This window comes from Eumetopias jubatus, unplaced genomic scaffold (genome assembly GCF_037043125.1).
Source record: "Eumetopias jubatus isolate StellerSeaLion01/CBP00866 unplaced genomic scaffold, mEumJub1_p1.0 scaffold_12, whole genome shotgun sequence".
Taxonomy (NCBI): domain Eukaryota; kingdom Metazoa; phylum Chordata; class Mammalia; order Carnivora; family Otariidae; genus Eumetopias; species Eumetopias jubatus.
The window spans coordinates 81,020,105-81,040,369 of NW_028274818.1; the positions used below are offsets into that span (position 1 = coordinate 81,020,105).

The 20,265-nt window shown below is 48.8% G+C and overlaps 1 protein-coding gene across 1 annotated transcript; it reads right to left on the reverse strand.

Annotated features, from left to right (window-relative positions):
• Positions 1 to 2,966: 2,966 nt before the first annotated feature.
• Positions 2,967 to 19,642, reverse strand: PLA2G10 (phospholipase A2 group X). The gene is made up of 4 exons (XM_028117486.2): positions 19,546 to 19,642; positions 16,214 to 16,364; positions 14,381 to 14,487; positions 2,967 to 3,118 (listed from the first exon to the last, which is right to left on the reverse strand). The coding sequence occupies exons 1-4, from the start codon at positions 19,640 to 19,642 to the stop codon at positions 2,967 to 2,969; spliced, it is 507 nt and encodes a 168-aa protein (XP_027973287.1).
• Positions 19,643 to 20,265: the final 623 nt, after the last annotated feature.

Here is a 20,265-nt window from a genome sequence, read left to right on the forward strand (position 1 = left end):
TGGCAATGGCAGAAGGCTGCCACGTCAGTGGTCCCGCTTGACAAAGGCTCCCAGCGCCAGTTGCAGCCTGAGGCCGAGCCCAAGACCCGGCTCGTTGGGGCCAGGCCTGTCCTCTAAGGCAAATTTAGGAAAACCGGGAGAAGACTTTGTCATAGGTATAGACAGTTGCACATAAAAAATGCAGAGGGGAAGCCCCAATCTGATGGATGATTCTGTATTATTAAAGAGTCGCTAGAAGATTTGTCAAGAGTTAAGCATCTAAAAGGATTCTCTTTGAGACTAGACTGGTGGTCAGACTGTCGTCAGGTTTTCCACACATAATCGCTGCGAGTTTGGATCCCTGACTCTGGGATGGGGATTGAGTAGGATGTCAGGCAATAATGGAGAGTAATTCATGTCAGGCTGAGCTGCCTCAGTGCTACTTAAAATGATTGTTGTGGGGTTGGTTTGTTTTGTTTTCAGGAATTTAATATCCAGGATAATCCTTTTGTTCAAGGAAACATTTTGTACATTGACCTCGCACTGTATAATCTTACTGTCCTGTTCTGATGTATAAAACAGCAAGTATAATTACAGCAAGTGCTGTAATTATAAACATGAATGAGATGAAGCAGGGCCTTTTCTTTCCTTCCAGTGTAAAGACAGCAGGTGTGAACATGAGCCATTGGAAGATTGGCCCCGCGGAGGTAGGCTTGCATCCACAGTGTTGTTTTGTGACTCCATGAACCCTTCATTAATCCTTTGGACCTTTGAACATTTCCCTCAAACTTTGCATCCGAAAGTTTGAAAATATCACTTGAAAGTAAAATAAAGATTTTTATATAGATAAAAGTGCTGTCTAGAGAAAAAGAGAATTGCTTGGAAAATGTGAAGAAAATCTGCATTGCCCCATACAGCCTGCTAGTCACACTGAAGTGCCCCAGCCTGATGTGAGAGCTGCCCTGCGGTGTCTAACGTAAAAAGGAGGGAGAGTGTTTTTCTTCCTCTTGTGCTTGCTCATTAGGCCCCAGGGCTGCCAGGCCTTCCCCCTGTCACTGACCGCATAGCAGGTCTGGGGACTTCATGCACTATTTGCACATCCCTGGCCTGGTGCCTTGCACAGTTACTGTTCTTTCCAGCTGAGCACGGGGAGGCTGGTTGGCATCGGTGGGGCTAGGCCCGGGCCAGACTGCCAGTCCAGTGCCCCCACGTGTACCCTATGGGCTCACAGCGTTCCCCACCTCCTCCCCACATCCTGCTTCAAGGATGAGTGAGTAATACCCACATATGCGTTGGGAAGGAGGAAGGGCAGACAGGCTGGGCCGGACTCTCGCTTCTTGTCGCCAGAGTGGGGACAGGCACATTGAGAGCCGGGGCCACTGGCTGCCTGTCTCGGCCCTCCGACCCTCTCAGTCATAGCAGGCTTGGGTACTCCAGAACGGGGCACTTACTGAAAATATTCAGGCCCTTTGATGCAGAAATTACACTTCGGCAAGTCTGGTGTAAGAGAGCAAGAATTCCTGTCCCCATTCAAGGTCCTTCCAGCTGGACTGCGAATCAAATTGACAAGAGAAAGATCAGCAGAAAATCAAACTTAACTTTGTATGTACGGGGAATCCATGCAGGCATGGCAATTCCAAAGAGGGGCAAAACAAGGCCAAATGTCATCCTGCACTAAGGTAGGGATGTGGGCCGTCAGAGGGAAGGAATGCATTTCACAGGAATGCAGATGTTTGGTAACGAGCTGTTTGCCCTGCCATGCAGATGGGCCGCTCAGATAAAACTGATCTCTGGTACTAACCCTCATTCTAGGACAGACCCCCAATTTAGATTCTTCTAGGTAGTTAAAAGGAGGGGCAAAAGTTTCTCTTGAGCCCGCAGGGTCTCTGCTGCCTTCAGTTCAAAATAATCTTCATACCATACCTATCTTGGGGCGGCCTGCCCTCGGCCATGACACTGGGTTAAGGAACAATAAAAAGGGGCGGTGGGGTGTAGCAAAGATTTATTGATAAGCAGCCTCGTCACGTCAATAATCGATAAAAACTGGAAATACCAATACCCAAAAGTGGGCAATCTATAAAACAGTATGTTATACAGTTACTTAAAATGAAGTTTCCAAAGGTTTTTTAATGACATCGGGAAAACCTTGAAGTCCTATGCTGTGATCTCAACTGCATTTTTAATTATCACAGAAAACACTGATGATAGCTCACAGAGATACTAAAATTGGTTATTCTGGATTGTGGGAATTAGAGTGATCTTTTTCTCTCCTTTATATTTGTCTTTATTTTCCTTTGTCTTTTTAAGCATTGAGTATATTCTACCTCTGTAACCAGGAAATTTAACCGTTAGGTGGAGTGGGATGGAGACGAATACTCTTTCTTAAGCTCATAACTACCAGACTAGAACTTCACAGGAGTGGGCATCTTAAGATTTTATTTATTTGAGAGAGGGAGAAAGCACGAGCAGGGGGGAGGGGCAGAGGGAGAGGGAGAAGCAGGCTCCCCGCTGAGCAGGGAGCCCAACCGGGGCTCGACCCCAGGACCCTGAGGTCATGAGCTGAGCCGATGGCAGATGCGTCACTGACTGAGCCACCCAGGCGCCCCAGGAAGGGGCATCTTGTTCATTGCCTCATCCCGGAACACAGAACAAGGCCAGGCATGTGGTAGGTGTTCGTTCATGTTTGACCACCTGCCGTCAGGAGCAGGTTAGAACACAAAGCTCAGCCCTTTTCATAAAAGGTGAATCTCAAAAATGGTACCAAACCCAATACAGCCATAGGCCTAGTTGTGGTTTTATAAAATAGCACGGGACTCTTGACCTTAAACTGGAAGCCACACAGGCTCCAGCCCCAAGTTCCGGGAGAGAAAGCAAACAAAGGTTGCAGCTTTCACCCTTGGCCTTCGTTCCCTCCTGCAAAGAACTGAATGCAGCTGTTGATGAGTGAAAAAGAGATTTTATTTCCTTGTGTGAAAAAACATTCCAAGTTAGGCTAGGCAGTCACACTGGGGCGAGTCCTTCTCACATAAGAGACGGGGGTAGAATAAGTACTTTAAATCGTACTTAGTCTGGGCTAAGCAGTAAGCAATCTCCTTGTCACACTTGCACAAGAGCTCCTGGCATTTGTTCTCCGCTGGTCCTGGAAGAAGTGGGGAAACTGAGTTAAAGCAGGGCCTCTCAGAGACTTGACAGTAAACACTAGGGAAGCCAAGAAGCTGGAGGCAGGAAGGGTGGTAAGTTGCATCTACCTGACTGTTGGCAATTCACCACGTGATCTCCATCCTGGCAAATTCTGAGGGCTGGCGAGGGGGCGATGTTGACCCCGTTTTATGGAAAAGAAACCTGAAGTTGCCAGGGAAGTGTTTTCAGATGGAAAAGTCCAAAGTCCATACGACCTTCTGGCTTCTCTTCCGCGTCAATATTACACTACCTCCCCGGAGGATCCGTGCAGATAAGCAGTAGGTGCCTGGGAACAATCCAGGGTGCTTTTTCGGAATGCCTGCTCTGCTACTTCCTACCTGGGTGACCTTGCCCAAGGTTTCTGAGCCAAGTCCTCACTGGAAACACGGGTCACGGAGAAGCCCATGTAGGGTGCCCAGCAGCAGCTTGGCAAGGGACGGGCACTCGGTCAATGTCGGCTCCGCCTGCGTCTGCCTTCCTTCTCCACGTCTCTTCCCCCTGCTCCTTCAAGAGTGTATTCCATCTTCCCCTTCCAGCCTGAGCCTGCCTTGTAGAGACGCAGAGGCCGCCACTCGAAGGTCAGTCTCCGCCTTGGCAGTAATCCTGCCATCGGAGATTCACTGCTTGGGGTTAGAAAGATTCCCTGATCTTCAAGTGGTATTTTACTAATCTAGAGGGCATGATCCCTGAAACAGCTTTGGAAATCCCACCTAACCATGCCACCCACTGCCTCTTAGTGTGGGCTTTTAATTATTCACATACATGTAAATACAAAACTCACCCACCATTGAATCCTTCCAAATTCCCTCCAGAGGCAGCTTTGTAGTTAACCAGCTCGGTCATGGATGTAGCAGCTCTGTGCCTTTAGACACATCACTTCATCCCTTCTAGGTGTCTCCTCAGGGCAACACGGGGATACTAATAGTACCTACTTCTAAGGGCTGCTGGGAGATCGAAAAGACACCGAACAGATCATTTTACCCAATGGGTAAAATGCAGGGCATACAGGAGACACTCAGTAAGAAGGAGCCGACCTCCTTCAGCAGCCAGCCACTCTTTAAGGATCCTCTCATGTTTCTTGGAGGGGCGCCTGGGAGGCTCAGTCGGTTAAGTGTCTGCCTTCGGCTCAGGTCATGATGCCGGGATCCTGGGATCGAGCCCTGCATCGGGCTCCCTGCTCAGCGGGAAGCCTGCTTCTCCCTCTCCCACTCCCCCTGCTTGTGTTCCCTCTCTCGCTGTCTCTCTCTCTCTGTGTCAAATAAATAAATAAATAAAATCTTTAAAAAAAAAGTTTAAAAAAAATCCCCTCATTTTTAAATAGTTAATTATTAAATAAATTATAATTTAATTATATTACATGGTGTTAAGTTACATTAAATAAATTTAAAAATAAAAAATTAATTCTATCATTGCCGTAAGTAGAAAACCAAAATCTTATACCATAAATATAAGAAACTGGTCAAAAAACAACAAAAACCAGGGGAGGTAAATTTCTATTAAAGGCTAGTTAGATGATATTGCCTCCCTAAAGGCTGTAAGCCCCAAATCGGGGTGTCTTGGTTAAAAGCAGGGTGATTAGCAAGTGTAAGAGAGGTTTAACCTCTCCAGCTGTCCAACCATCCCACAACGGACACTTACTCCTTGCCTAACTGGAAAAATTAACAGAGAACCGAAAGAGAACATTTTTCTCATATAAATTCATCATGAAGCTTCCCAAACTCTAGAAAACTACTGGAAGGGAGGCCCAAACACAAACACCCCCCAAATCCAAACGCCTGTGTTTAAACTCTTTGCAAAATGCCTTGGTTATAATTCATTAAATCAATAACAAGAAGTCAGGACGACGGACGCCAGCCTTTTTTGGACATTTATGCAAAGCCAGGTACCAGGCAAAGGGCTCCATGGTCCCCATCTCACCCAGCCCTCAGGGCTGTGCCACAGGGCACCCCAACCTTCCAGAGGAGAAATCCAAGAAGTGGCGAGAAGACTAGGACCCCAACTGGGTCTCGTGACCCGTCTGCAGGAAGGAGATGGTGCAAGGACTCAGAACGCGCCCACCCTTGCAATTCATGTTTGTAACACAGGATTCTTTAATAGGGTTTCAATGACATGAGCAACAGCTTATACTTCGGCAAAAAATAAGGGATACAAAACATACTGCCGTTTTTTTTTTTTTTACACTTGATCTTAGCCAAAAGGCCGAGAAGTGATGCCATGTATTTTTTTAATGATGCATTGAAAAAGACAGGAAAAACACCAGAAGGTTAGTCAAGGGGTTGTCTGTATAGTATCAATGGGAGTTTTGTTTCCCATCAAACTTATATTTTATAATCTCAGACTTTTCTACTTTGACCCCTATGATACTTTCCTCACAGAAAAAGCAATCTCAAACAAAATTTGAAGAGTCACTATTTCAAGGTGTAATTTAAGATATCTGTTAGATTTAAAATATCAATACCACTGACTCGCAGTGCCAAAAAGAGGTGACCTTTGGGGGCTGGGAGCTTTCGTGGCCTTCCTCCCCACTAATATTCACCAGTTTCCCCCTTTATCCCCTCCCAAGCGTCTGTAAATAAACATGATTCACATTTTTTTTTAAGTGCGCTTGCCATGTAAATTCCCCTTCAAGAAAAGTCCCCGAGGGGGCGCCTGGGTGGCCCAGTCGTTAAAGCGTCTGCCTTTGGCTCAGCTCATGATCCTGGAGTCCCGGGATCGAGTGCCGCATCGGGCTCCCTGCTCGGCGGAAAGCCTGCTTCTCCCCCTGCTTGTGCTCTCTCTTTCTCTCTCACAAAATAAATAAAATCTTAAAAAAAAAAAAAAAAGTCCCTGAGCCAGCCCCCAAGCCCTTTCTACATACAAATACTAGAGATGGCTCAAACTCACCATCAGACCCAATGGTTCTAGGACTCGATGCTACAGAACCCTCACGCAGGTGCACAAGGATTTATGAGCCGCCACGATCTCTGCAACCATGGGCAGCAGTTGATGGGGAAGTGGTCAAAATAAAGTACCTTCATGTCCCAGACCAGTTGTTCTCAACCGTGGGCATCTGGCAATGTCTGGAGACAGTTTGGGTCGTCACAGTGGGAGTGGGGGGCGGTGCTACTGGAGTCAAATTGTCAACAGTGTCAAGACTAAGAAATTCTGCCATAGGTTATTATCTTGCTTTATTTTTTTATTTTTTTTAAGATTTTATTTTTTAAGTGATCTCTACACCTAACGTAGGGCTCGAACTCACAACCCTGAGATCAAGGGTCGTAGGCTCTACTGACTGAGGCAGCTAGGCACCCCTTATTATCTTCCTTGAAAAGAAAGAGGTCGACTCCTATGTTCCAAGATGTCTAAGATACGATGTTAAGTGAAAAAAATGATAAAATATATGTAGCATGTTTACACACACATACAAATCTGGTAGAAGAGATGGCAACCTTAACAGAAGCTAGTTAACTCTGGGGCAGCTGGGTGGCTCAATCGTTAAGCGTCTGCCTTCGGCTCGTGTCATGGTCTCGGGGTCTTGGGATCGAGTCCCACACCGGGCTCCCTGCTCCGCGGGAGGCCTCCTTCTCCCTCTCCCATTCCCCCTGCTTGTGTTCCTGCTCTCGCTGTCTCTGTCTCTGTCAAATAAATAAATAAAATCTTTAAAAAAAAACAAAAAAGAAGCTAGTTAACTCTGGTGGATGGAGTGTCACTTTCTACATGACAATCTTTTTTTTTAAGGTTTATTTATTTTAGAGAGACAGAGAGAGGGAGCAAGCGGGATGGGGTGGGTGGGCAGAAGGAGAGGGAGAGAGAGAATCCTTGAGCAGACTCCGTGCTGAGCACGGAACCTGATGTAGGGCTCGATCCCAGGACCCCGAGATCACACCTGAGCTGAAACCAAGAGTCAGACGTTCAACCGACTGAGCCACCCAGGCGCCCCTCCACATTACGATATTTCCTTAACGTTTAAGTTTTTCACAACAAACACGTTAGGTTTGAATGAGAACAAGCAGGCGGATGAATGGACAGATAGACGATGATTGGTAGATAGATGGATGACAGAGCCCTTTGCCAGTAAATTTCCCCTAGGCTGCCGCATGAGAGATGCAGGCACCCCCAGAGCAGCATGACCCCATGGACTCCCAAGGAAGGAGCCGTTGAAGCCCCAGGGTGGTCTTGTTCCCACAGAGCTGACTGTCTAAGGATGGACTCACTGAGACGAATACCCCAGCCATCTCCTCTCCACTCACCCATCCATCCATATGTCCTCACCAAGACTGCCGCCAGAGCCTCATAATCAGTGCCTGGCTTCCACCCTCACTCCTTCCAGGATATGCTCCACACAGCAGCCCAGGAGTTCAGTTAAAACGCAAATCGGATCATGTCCCTCCTCTGTTCAAAACCTTGGCTCCCCATGTCAGAGGAATGCTTTCCACGTTGTGTACAATCTGGACCCTCTCGCTCTGACATCATCACCCACCACTCTCATCTAGGTGACTCTGCTCCAGCCTCACCATCCTCCTTGAGCTTCTTGGACCACCCAGACATTCATTCCTGCCTCAGGGCCTTTGCACTGGCTGTTCCTATCACCTCTTTACATGGCTCCTCTCACATTCCCCAGGTCTCTGTTTCAGTGGCATTTTATCACTGCTTCTCTGGCCCCAGACCATTCTATATAAAAAAGTATCCCTTACCCTGCTCCCCTGCATTTTTTTATTGCGGTGAAATTCCCAAAACAAAATTTACCATTTTAACGTGCACAAGTCAGTGGCATTTAGTACCTTCACAGTGTTGTGCAACCATCACAATATTTCTATCACTCCAAAAGAAACTTCATACCCATTAAGAAGTCACTCATTTCCCCTCACCTGAGTCCCACTGATCTCTTCGGGCAACCACTAATCTGCTTTCCATCTCCATGGATTTGCCTATTCTGGACATTTGATTAAAATGGAGTCACCTGGTATGTGAACTTTTGCGTCTGGCTTCTCTCTCTTAGCATCATGTTCTCAAGATTCATCCACGTTGTAGCAGGTATGATGCTTCACCTACTTTATTTTCCGACCCAGTACTTATAACAGCAATCAGCACAGACACTATATCCCACCCTCCTCCTTTTAGACTACAGAACCTTGCTTCTCCGTCTTGCCCAAAACCTAGCATGGAGCCTGGCACAGAGTAGATTCTCAATAATATCTGCTGGGAGGACGACAGGATAGCCATACACTGTTTCCAATCCTCATACAAATCCAGCATCTAAATTTTATTATTCTCATTTTACAGATGGGGAAAGCAGAGCTCAGAGGGATTCAGAAACTTGTCCAAGATCACAACACTAAGCAGGGAGGGGAACCAGGATTCCAGCCCAGAATCAGCTGACCCAACACTTATACCTACCTTGTGCTCCAACCCAAAGTTCCTTCCTTCCTTCCTTCCTTCCTTCCTTCCTTCCTTCCTTCCTTCCTTCCTTCCTTCCTTCCTTCCTTCCTCCCTTCCTTAGAGAGAGAGTGAGGGAGGGTAGGGGTGTGCAGAGGAAGAGAGAGTCTTAAGCAGGCTCCACACTCAGCACGGAGCCTGATTTGGGGCTCGATCTCACAACCCTGAGATTATGACCTGAGCCGAAATCAAGAGTCGGATGCTTAACTGGCTGAGCCACCCAGGCTCCCCAGAAAGTTTCTTTCAAATGCAAGACATGGCATCATGTCTTGCTCCATAGCCTCAGGAATGCAACAGCATCATGTTATTCAAGAATAAAAACTTAAAAGGAAAAAACAGCCCCCAAGGATTAAGCTTAAAAAAAGACCTTCCAGTAAATATTATCATAGGCTTTAAAATTTTTTTAATATATTTAAGTCAGGCCCATAAATGGAAAATGGGCAACACCTGTAATTAGGTAAATGGCTATGTTCGGAGTATCTCCAAACAGAAGAAGAGAATATTTTTAGCCAAAAACAAATGCAGAATAGATATTTTGGTTCTTTTCGTTTGGTTCAGGGAGGGCAGTTCTGTAAACAGGCATGAACTCCACCAGCAGACACACCAATAAATAGTTTACAGACATCGCCTTCGCATGCTTAGCGGCAAGCCGAACATGCAGTTGAAGGGACAAGGGAGAGAACTTCAACCGATTTCCCAGTCAAGCCCCATTTCATCTCCTTTCTGCGCACCCTGGGGCTGGACAGTCTGGGGGCAGTCTGTGGGCAGGGGATGTGCCCAGGAGTGGCCACATGACCACCACATTAAGCGAGTCACTTCTTTCCCTGAGCTTCATTCAGTTTCCCGAACTCTAAATAAGAGAGCTGGACAAGACCATGTCTGCGACACTTTTGGTCCTAAAAATTGATATTATGTCTCCATATTAATTCAGCTTTGCTCTTATACCAACTGCTACTTCATGCTAAGGAGATACAGCTGAGAGTCCAAGAATATCTAAGACCATCCTTCCAGTAACCCTTACGACGTCTTCCTTCCCTGCAGTGCAGGAGTGGTGGGTTTAATGGAGAATCATGCCAGATCCTCCATTCTCTCTAATGGAGGTAGTGGAGATCAGAGAGAGGTTCAGATCAGGCTGACAGCTGGAGGAGAAGGGAAGGGAAAGAGTAACAACCCAGTCCAATCTGTTTATCATGTTATAAACGCTTTTTTCATCTTTGCAACACCCATCTTCCAAGTAAGTAAACTGAGACCCAGGGAAGTCATCCATCTAGGGCCAAGTGACTCTCAACAAGGGTACTAAGACTATTCAGTGGGGGAAAAATGAGTCTCAGTGGCGTTAGAACCAACTGGATATACACATGCGAAAGAATTAAGTTGGATCCCTACCTCATACTATATACAAACATTAACTCAAAGTGGATCAATGACCTAAATGTAAGAGTTCAGATTATAAAATCTTAGGACACCAAATACACAATCACCAAAGACAAAATAGATATGTGCATCCAAGATGTTATCAATAAAATGCAAAGACAGCCTACAAAAAGAGGAAAAACATCTGCAAATCACATATCTGATAAGGGTCTAGAATCCAAAATATATAAAGAACTCTTATAACTCAATAATAAAAAGACAACCCATTTAAAAATGAGCAAAGGGGCACCTGGTGGGCTCAGTCGGTAGAGCATGTGACTCTCAGTCTTGGGGCTGTGAGTTCAAGCCCCGAATCGGGTATAGAAATTACTTAAAAATAAAAACGTTAAGGGCACCTGGGTGGCTCAGTTGGTTAAGCGACTGCCTTCGGCTCAGGTCATGATCCTGGAGTCCCGGGATTGAGTCCCGCATCGGGCTCCCTGCTCAGCAGGGAGTCTGCTTCTCCTTCTGACCCTCTTCCCTCTTGTGCTCTCTATCTCTCATTCTCTCTCTCTCAAATAAAATCTTTAAAAAAATAATAAATAAATAAATAAATAAATAAAACGTTAAAAATATATAAACAAATAAATAAAAAAATAAAAATGAGCAAAAGAATAGACATTTCTCCAAAGAACATGTTAAAAAGGCCAACAAGCACATGAAAAGATGCTCAACATCGTTAGTCATCAGGGAAATGCAAACCCAAACCACAATGAGATACACTCAACACCCCTACTAAAAGCAAACAAACAAAACAAACAGGAAGATAACAAGTGTTGACAAGGCTAGATCCCTCTAGAAACTAGATCCCTCACACATGGCTAATGAGAATTGGTGGGTCCCCAAAAAGTAAAAAGAGAATTACCAGATGACCCAGCAATTCCACTCATAGTGATATCTCCCAAAGAAATGGAAACAGATGCTCAAACAAATAGTTGTTCCCAAATGTTCAGAGTAGCACTATTCCCAGTACTCAGCAGGTGCAAAAACCCAAAGTCCGCCAACGGATGAATGGATGAACAGAATGTGGTCTATCCCTACAAAGGGAATGTTAGCCCTAAAAAGGAATGAAGTTCAGCTACCTGCTACCACATGGATGAACCTTGAAAATATGATGGTAAGTGGAAGAAGCCATACACCAAAGGCCACAGATTGTATGACTTCATTTATATGAAATATTATATATACTTCATTTGTATGAATTATATAATGTTATATATAATATATATTCTGTTTTATATTATTATATATAATAATAGAATTCAATTGAGATATATTATAATATATAATAACAGCATTCAGTTTATATATATACATAAAATTAGAATTGGTAGATCCATAGAGAGGGAAAGCAAATTGGTGGTTGCCAGGCGGTGATGGAAGGGGGAATGAGGACTGACTGCTCAGTGGGGCTCTTTTGAGGGAGAGGGTGGGGTAGGAAGACAATCTTTTGGAGCTAGACAGAGGTGGTGGATGACATTATGAGTGTATTAAATATCACTAAAGCTTATACTATAAAATGTTTAATTTTGCATTATGTTTATCTCAATTAAAAATAAGAAAGAAAAAAAGTTACGGAACCAGTTTCTGGGTCAGCAGCCTTACCTACCTTGTACTTGTGCTATTACTTCCCAATTTGTTTCTTTTTTTAAGATTTTATTTTTAAGTAACCTTCCCACCCAACGTGGGGCTCAAACTCACGACCCCAGATCAAGAGTCGCATGCTCCACCAACTGAGCCAGCCGAGTGCCCCATTACTTCCTTTTCTTTTTCTTTTTTTAAGAGAGAGAGAGTGTGTATATGCCTGTGAGTAGGGGAGGGGCAGAGCCTGAGAGGGAGCAAGAGAATCCCAAGCAGGCTCCACACCCAGCACAGCGGAGCCCGACACAGGGCTCAATCCCACAAACCCAAGATCACAACCTGAGCCAAAATCAAGATTTGGATGTTCAATCGACTGAGCCAACCAGCACCCCTACTTCCTATTTTTAAAATGGATTCAGCTTTTTAATTCGTTTGAAAGGAAACTATATGTGGAAAATACCATTCATCAGAAAGTAATCTTAAAAAAAAATAAATAAATGCATCAGTCCTTTTCTTACTGTTTTGTTTAAAAAAAAAAAAAAACCAGTAAGGTTGCCCTGAGGGACACTTAACTTTTTTAAAGATTTTATTTATTTATTTGAGAGAGAGTGAGCAAACGAGAGAGAGCATGAGTGGGAGAAGGCGCAGAGGGAGAGGGAGAAGCAAGCTCCCCACTGAGCAGGGAGCCCGATGCTGGCTGGTCATGTAAAATGTACAATGAAGTTAGGATGGATTCTGTTACAATTATCCTCATTAAATACATACTGCTTGCAGGTAAAGACAGATAAGTAGATAAGTGGGTAGGTAGATAGATAAATAGGAAGAATTTTTTTTAAGGCAGAATTCAATTGATGAACAGAAGTGTTCTTGGATATAAGCCTGCTCTCTCTGTTAAAAAAAATAAAATCAGCAAGTGTTCCAGGGATGTTAAAGCTAAATTAGCACTGAACTGAGACTTTCTCCTCCATAGACTTAGAAGGATTAGAAGAGAGGGGCGCCTGGTTGGCTCAGTTGGTTAAGCGTCGGCCTTCAGCTCGGGTCATGGTCCCGGGATCGAGTCCTGTGTCTGGCTCCCTGCTCAGCGGGGAGTCCGCTTCTCCCTCCCCCTCTGGCCCTCTCCCTGACCTCTGCTTTTGCTCTCTCTCTCCTCTCAAATAAATAAATAAAATCTTAAAAAAATATATTTCTTTTCCATAATTAAATGAAGAGCACAAGGGAAGTGAAATGTGGTAATTGTCACTTGGCCTCAATGTGAGGCAATAGGGCATGGTGGGGACTGGGGCAGATGGGAGAGAGAGGCCCTCCCTATAATCGGCAGCCCCTCTAAGCTCCAGCCAATGGTTGCTACCAGGTCTGATGCTATTGGAGCCCCCAATTTTTTTAAGGAAAACCAGACATTCAAAAATTCAGATTTTTTTTCATGTGACCTATTTTGCTTGTTCAAATACTGGCTCAAATTGCTTTTCTAAATGCTGTGCAGGTGAAGCAAGACATTTGCAGGACAAACATGGCCCAGGGGACACCAACCTGCAATACTATTAGCCCTATTTTGAGAGATGAGGGCACAGTGTTCCAGAGAGAGGAAGGGGTTTTCCTGGGGTCCCCTAATGGTAAGTGGTAGGATGTCTCTAGAACATGGGCTTGTTCCACTGGTTCAGCCTTAGGGAAGAAGGGCCAGTGAAATGAACACTCACATTACAGGCTCAGTCCAGGTTCTATATCCCCCCATTCACTAGGGGGGAACCCAGCCCCAGCCCATGGCCTCTGGTCCTCCTAGCTCTGGACGTTTGGGGCTGGAGCCTCAGAACCATGGTGCGGGGGAGTTATCAAACCACACCAAGGTGGAGCTGGCCTGCATCTTGAGAGGATCGCACGCTGGAGCTGGGGGTGAGGACATGAAAACTCGGGCGCCTCCCACTAAGTTCTTTCCTTTCATTTTCTTTTGGTTCCTAACATTTTGTTGTGGAAAATTTCAAACCCACGAAAAGCTGAAAGAATAGCAGAGAACATCCGTACACCTGCCTTGCCACGTCTACCAATGACATTCTGCTTCACCTGTCACCCCTCCGTCTGCCCACCCACCCGTCCCATCTGTCCACCTTCGTATTTGATTTCGTTTTGATGCCTGTCAGAGTAATTTGCAGAGATCGGGCACTTCACCCGTACAGAGTTCAGGCTGTGGATTCCTTTTCTTTCTAAGCTTTGACTCAAAAGTAATTAATGAAGACATTCTCTTTGTAAAGGAAGGGAAACATTACAGGAACGTGAACTTGCCTTCCAGCACCCCTGCCTTAGCCTGATCCTGTGTCTAGGGATGACCACAGCCACCTGCAGCACACACTGTATCTCTACATACCTTTTTCTGAGCTTTGAAGTATCTACAGGTAGCCATGGAAAGTAAGCATGCTACTATGTTGCATGCTTCTTTTTTTTTTTAAACAAAAGTTGTGCTTTCCTGGACATGTCGCCCTACAGTTTGCTTTTCCACTCAACACCTTCTCGTGTCAGCATGAGATTCTACCTTATCCCTTTCTGCAGGCTGCAGTCACCCACAGTAAGAATACATCGCAGGTTTATCTACCCACGCCCCCAGCTAATGGACATTGAGGTCGTTTATACCTGGTGTCATTTCTTTTTTAGCTTTTGTCCCGGTTTCTTTGTCTGATTCCGTAAGCGCTCTGTGTTAAAGATCACTTAGAGTAGATAACTCCCGGGGGTGGTCTCTGCAGTGTTGGGAGCAGCGGTGAGTTACTGCAGCCGGGATGCCCGGGCCACTCGGGGGAGGTAGGCACGGGCCCTGCTGGGGACTCACCACACACGATGCTCTGATTGACACACTGCCAGGAGTAGCGCTCCATCTTGGGTCTACAGCCAGCCTGCTCAGCCTGCGTGTAGCAGCAGTCGTGCCGGTGACAGCACCTGGGGATGGCAGACAGGCAGACCAGCAGGTGGGTGGAGGCAGGGATGCTCTCCCGGCCAGGACTATGGCTAAGTGAGGACACGCAGGGAGCCAGCATCTTCTGGTCCAAGCTGTGTCCCCGAGAATCCCCACCCTGGGAAATAATTTTGCAGACCCCAGTGTGTGGGGTGTGCCCTGGCTCCGTCCCTTGGCCCCTGCCTGCCTCATTCTGTGTCTCTGAGCTCCCGCGCACCTGCCTCCTCTCTGTGCCGGGTGTGAGCCGAGCCCCGCCTGCCTCCTGACTTTGCGTGGGACCTGCCCTCTGCCTGGGACGGCTACCTGCCCATCCTTCCTCCCTCCAGGTCTCAGCCTAAGAACAGCTCCCATTCCAAGATGTCATCCAGCTCCAGACCTCCCCAGTCAATGACGGTCTCCTGGTTACACCGTCTCATACAACTGGGTTCCTTCCCTTCAGGGCAGGTTTATAGCGAGACTCTCATTTTAGGGAGAAGACTGATGAGCATCTGTCCTCTGCACTGGCCAGAGCTCTGTCAGGACAGGACCATTTCTGTCCTGCTCTCCACAGTGTCCCCAGTGTCCAGTCCGGGGTCTGCTACATAATAGGACCTCAATAATAATAATAATAATAATAATAATAATAATGATAATTTGCTGTTGAGCAATTCTGAGAAACATCCACAAATGTCCCCAAACCTGCCCATCATTCATTCATTCACTGGTACTGTCTCCATCCAGTTACTAGTCCCACCATGTACGGAGCCCATATGGGATCTGGCAGGGAGAGGTCAGCCAGATGCCGCTCTGCCCTCAGGGAGCCCCCAGTCTGATGGGGGGAGGCAGACAAGCCGCCAGACACCACATGCATGGTGAGAAGTGCTGGAACGTGGGATGAGTGGGGGGGACTCCGGGAGCCCAGAGGGGTCAATGCCTGAGCTGCATCTGGGAGGATGTGTAGGAAGCAGACAACCATGCCCGGGAGCCTTGGAAGCATGAGACTGAGCAAAGACCTGTCTGGGACAGTCAAATCCTCCAAGCCAGGGAAGAGACCTTCACATGGTGCCCTCTGCCACCTCCTACTGGCTGTGTGGAAATGGGTGAGTGGCCATGCCTCCCTGAGCCTCAGGGGACAGCAGTCCTGCCCGCCTTGGAGGATAAACGAAAGGAAGTCGCTGATAGATCTAAATAAACCCTCAGCCTTGCACAGAACGGGCATTTCTCACATGGTAGCAGAGCCCAGCGAGTAGGGGCATAAATCCAGCCCAGCTGCCTGGGTTCGGATCCCAGCCCCCACCCCTCACTGTCTCTGTGGTCCCAGACAAATTCATCTCTCCTGCCTCAGTGTCCTCATCTCTAAAATGGGGTTGTTGTGAGGACTGAGAGGGCTTCTCAGAACGGTTCCTGGTGCATAATAAGTCTGATCAAGCCTATGTTCTTTTATCAGCCCAAGTAATTCATCGCATGGTGAGGCTGGGGTGGGGGCAGCTGTGACACCCAGGGTGTGTCCTCACCGGGAACCTGTGGGGTCCCGAGAAGCAGGGAACCTGCTTCTCCCTCTCCCTCTGCATGCCCCGTCACCCAGGAGGCCCTCTGCCTGCCAGGTTGTACTGCATGCTAGGATCTTGCTAGTCCAAACAGAAACCTCGGTTGTGGGTATTTCCTTATAGAGGCCTTAACTACCCCAGGGGGTGGGGGACCTTCTGAGCCCAGGCCCAAGCATGCACTCACCAGTCGATGGCGTCGCGGGGCTGGCCATGGCCCCCCAGGCCACAATAGCAGCCATAGCTTATGTAGGACAGGGGGCTGCGGCTGCCAACACAGTTCATGGTCCCTGCCAGTTCTAGAAGCCCACGCCGGTGCACGTGTGACCTCTGGGAAGCTAGAGGGAAACAAAGGTCAGAGGTTGCAGGGCAGGGCTTGGGGAAGGGCACTAGCGTGGGAAGGGCTTGGATGACTGTTTGGGTTTGAATCCCACTCTTCCTATTTCCTCACTGTGTGACCTTGGACAACTTACTCAACCTCTCTGTGCCTTGGTTTCCTTGTTTGTAAAATAAGGAGGATGAAATGGCATCACACATGTAAAGCCCCTGGCACATGCCAAGCTCTATTATTCATGTCTTCAAGGCAGCCCTGAAAGAGAAAACAAGTCACGGAGCCACAGCATCCCAAAGGTCGCACCACTGCGCCTTTGCACAAGCTGGCCCCTCTTCCTGGAATGTCCTGATTTCCAATCTCCTGCCCTCATCTACTCCAGATGAAGTCAGACTACTAGTACTGCATCAAATGTCTGTCCAGTTGCCTGTGCTGGGCACTGGGCAACAGAGATGAGCTAAACAGGGTCCATGCCACCAGGCTCCCCTGCAGGGGCTTTCCTGTCCATGGGTCTCCCCTGCCCTGCACCATGCCCCTCCAGACTCTGGCTCGGGGCCTTTTGCATCTTCTCTTATTTTCACTGCCCAGGCACGGCTTCCTCCCACACAGGGAGGCCCTGCGGCCTGAGCCCAGCCACCTGTCTGTATCCCCGTGCATCTCTGACATACAGCAATGCACAGGAGGGGTGACTGGACCCCCCCACATTTCACAGGTGAGGAAGGGGAGGCCGGAGCACCAAGGACGACCCCCACAGTCACACAGCCAACCAGAACCTGATCTTCTTGGGGGCCTCCGACCCAGACTTCTGACCTCCAAACCAGTGCGCCTTCCTCTTCACCCAATAAGGGCAAGGGAAGGGGGCCTGCCAAGGTGACAGAGCTGAGAGGCACCAATGGGGCCACTGCTTGGGGTCAGGGCCCTCCAAATCCACTATGACCGGGACATCCAATAATCCTTCTGGTGAAGGTAACGAAGGAGTCCATTCTCTGGCATTGGTCCAAAAAACCAAACAGAGCAACAGTAAGGAGTGAGATCACTTGAACCTCACCCCATACCAAGCAGCGTGCTCCCCAATTGACAGGCACCTCCTATTGTCAACAGCATAGCCTCCCTGTCTTGTGGGCAGCTGTTATCCCATTTATGGCTGGGAAGAGGCACAGGGCTGCCGTGGCCCGGAGCAGACACTCACACGGGAGCCTGTCTGATTCCTGGGTGTCCACTCTCCACCGCTTGGGGACGGAGGAGCCAGGTCAGGTCTGTGCATTGCATCTGCCCATAAGGTCTCATCGCTTTTCATCTAAAACAAATTTTCAGGGCGCCTAGGTAGCTCCGTCGGTGAAGCATCTGCCTTTGGCTCAGGTCATGATTCCAGGGTCCCGGGATCGAGCCCCGCATCAGGCTCCCTGCACTGCAGGGAACCTGCTTCTCCCTCTCCCTCTGCCTGCCGCTCCCCCCTGCTTGTGTGTGCTCTCTCTCTCTGTCAAATAAATAAATAAAATCCTTAAAAAAAAATTTTTTTAAACAAGTGTTCATCACCCTGACTTTTTTGAAGAGTCCAGGCCAAAATTAAACCCATTGTTGTTTTTCCTTGGTGGAAAAAGTACCATATTTGTGGGGGTGGGGGAATAGAGATGAGTTAAATAGAAAGAAAACATAGAAACCAGTTAAAGGTTTCGTCTTCCTCTCTGGGTGACCAGTCCTCGCTCTCCCACAACTGGCCAGGTGCGGCTCCCAGCTGCCCACGCGTCTGCCCGAAACATCCCATGGCTCCCACCACTGTCCAGATAAAGCTCAGAGGCCTCACTGCAGCCCAGAGGCCTTGCACGAAGGGGCCCCTCTCTCAACACCCCCATGTCCTCTCTCAACGCCCCCATGCAGCCCCTGCTCATCATTAATGTCTCCAGCTGAGTTTCCCATCACAGACACCCTGCAGGGCACACGCCCTCACCCCATGCTCACCTCTCACCTCCTTCTATAATCCGCCTTGCCCCCAGGTGGCCATAGCACACTGTGCAGCTGTCTGCTTATGGGAGTGACCCTCTATTTAACTCTTTTAAAGATTTTATTTATTTATTTGACAGAGAGAGAGAGAGCACAAGCGGGGGGAGCGACAGGAAGAGAGAGAAGGAGAAGCTGAAGGCAGATGCCTAACCGACTAAGCCACCCAGGCGCCCCTGGGAGTGACCTTCTCAACTGGGAGCTCTTTGAGGGCAGATTTCTGCTGTAGACAACTCCAGATCCCCTGGCACACAGTAAGCTTCCAGAAAAGGTCCCTTGACCTCCGGACCTACCAAGCCCCATGGAACACTCCCTGTGTAAGCATACCTGAAATGGCCCCAGTCCTAACTCCATGCCCCAAAGCTGTCCCCAGAGGTCCCCACCCCGACCTGACCACACTCTGGCAATCTCAGGGTCCTGGGCACAGCCCTCCAGAGAACCAAGGCACGGGGCAGCTGCCCAGCACTGAGTTTGGAACCAAGGAAAATACTCCCTCTGCGTCAACTTAGGTGAGGCAGGTCATCCTGGGGTCTGTTTGCTCTGTCTGCCCGCGACAGCCTCTACTTGGGAGTGCCGAAGCTGTCCCGGTGTCCCATGGGCCTGAGCATGTGTGTGTGTGTGTGTGTGTGTGTGTTCGGGCTGTCTGGTCTGCCTGAGCTTTATGTGTGCATATGTGTGTTCCCTGCGAGGTCCCTTTGCCTGTGTCCAGTGTGAAACTGTCCGTGAACCCTACACCTGAGTGCCCAGGTGAGGCTGAAGGTGTTCTGTGCCTGCATGTTTCCCTGCTTGTGGTGTGTCCCTATATTTCCCTGCGAGTGGGTGTGTCTGTACACCCCAGAAATAGTCGGGTGCTGAGGAGACCTCTCTAAGGGTGATGGCCAGGGGCAGGTGAGAAAGCCACCTTCTGTTCTTCATCTAGCCCTCCCAGGTGTCCCCTCCCCCCCCCCCCGGTAGCCCTACCTTAGACCTCAGGGACAGGTGACTGGAGGGTGCCTGGGGGGGCGGTAGGGCTGGGGGACAGGGTTCCTGGAAACCTGGTAAGGAATGCATCAGAGGGGCGGAAAAGGAGCGCTGGGGGCTCCCGGTCCCCCGGGAGCAGGGAGGAGAGGCTGATGAGTTGGAGGGGTTGCAGAGGGACGGGAAGGCAGGGCTCCCCGTTCCTTCAGGAGGCCCCCTCCTCACTCACTCACCGGCGCTGGGCCCGAGTCCGGGTCCCAACAGCAACAGGAGCAGAAGGAGCAGCGGCGGCCGCAGCATTGAGGGCTGGCTCAGAGGCGGCGGACGCATCCGACGGCTGCAGGTGCCGGCTGCTCCGGCCGCGGTGTAGTCTCGGAGCCCCGCACCCCCTCCCCGCCGCCCGGCCCCGCCCGGCCCCGCCCCCGGCCCCGCGGGCAGGCGGGGCTGGCACTCCCGGACCTCCAACGCGGGCTCCCCGGAATGGGCAGGGGGCGCGCCGGGCCGGAGGGAGAATCTGGCTCCAAATGTGTCGGACGGGGACCTGGGGAGAACGACGGAGGGAGAGCGCGGGTCGGTCCAGGAGTAGGCGTGCAACAAAGGTGCTCGGTTGCTGGTACCACCTGCAACCCCCTCCCGGCGCTCACCTCGACGTCCGAAAGGAAGACAAGACTTGGGGGGTCGGGGGGAAGGGGGAGGAACTGAACTGATCTTGAACATTTTGGTTTAGCTTGTTGGGTTTTTTTTTTTTTTTAAGATTTTATTTTATTGGGCGCCTGGGTGGCTCAGTTGGTTAAGCGACTGCTTTCGGCTCAGGTCACGATCCTGGAGTCCTGGGATCGCGTCCCGCATCGGGCTGCCTGCTCAGCAGGGAGTCTGCTTCTCCCTCTGACCCTCTCCCCTCTCATGTGCCCTCTCTCTCATTCTCGCTCTCTCAAATGAATAAATACATAAAA

Coding starts and splice junctions, on each gene's coding strand:
- PLA2G10 (XM_028117486.2), bottom strand. CDS start 19,642: ATGCGTCCGCCGCCTCTGAGCCAGCCCTCAATGCTGCGGCCGCCGCTG. Junction 16,365..19,545: donor CGGACTCGGGCCCAGCGCCG/GTGAGTGAGTGA, acceptor GTTTCCCTCTAG/CTTCCCAGAGGTCACACGTG. Junction 14,488..16,213: donor CCCCGCGACGCCATCGACTG/GTGAGTGCATGC, acceptor TGCCATCCCCAG/GTGCTGTCACCGGCACGACT.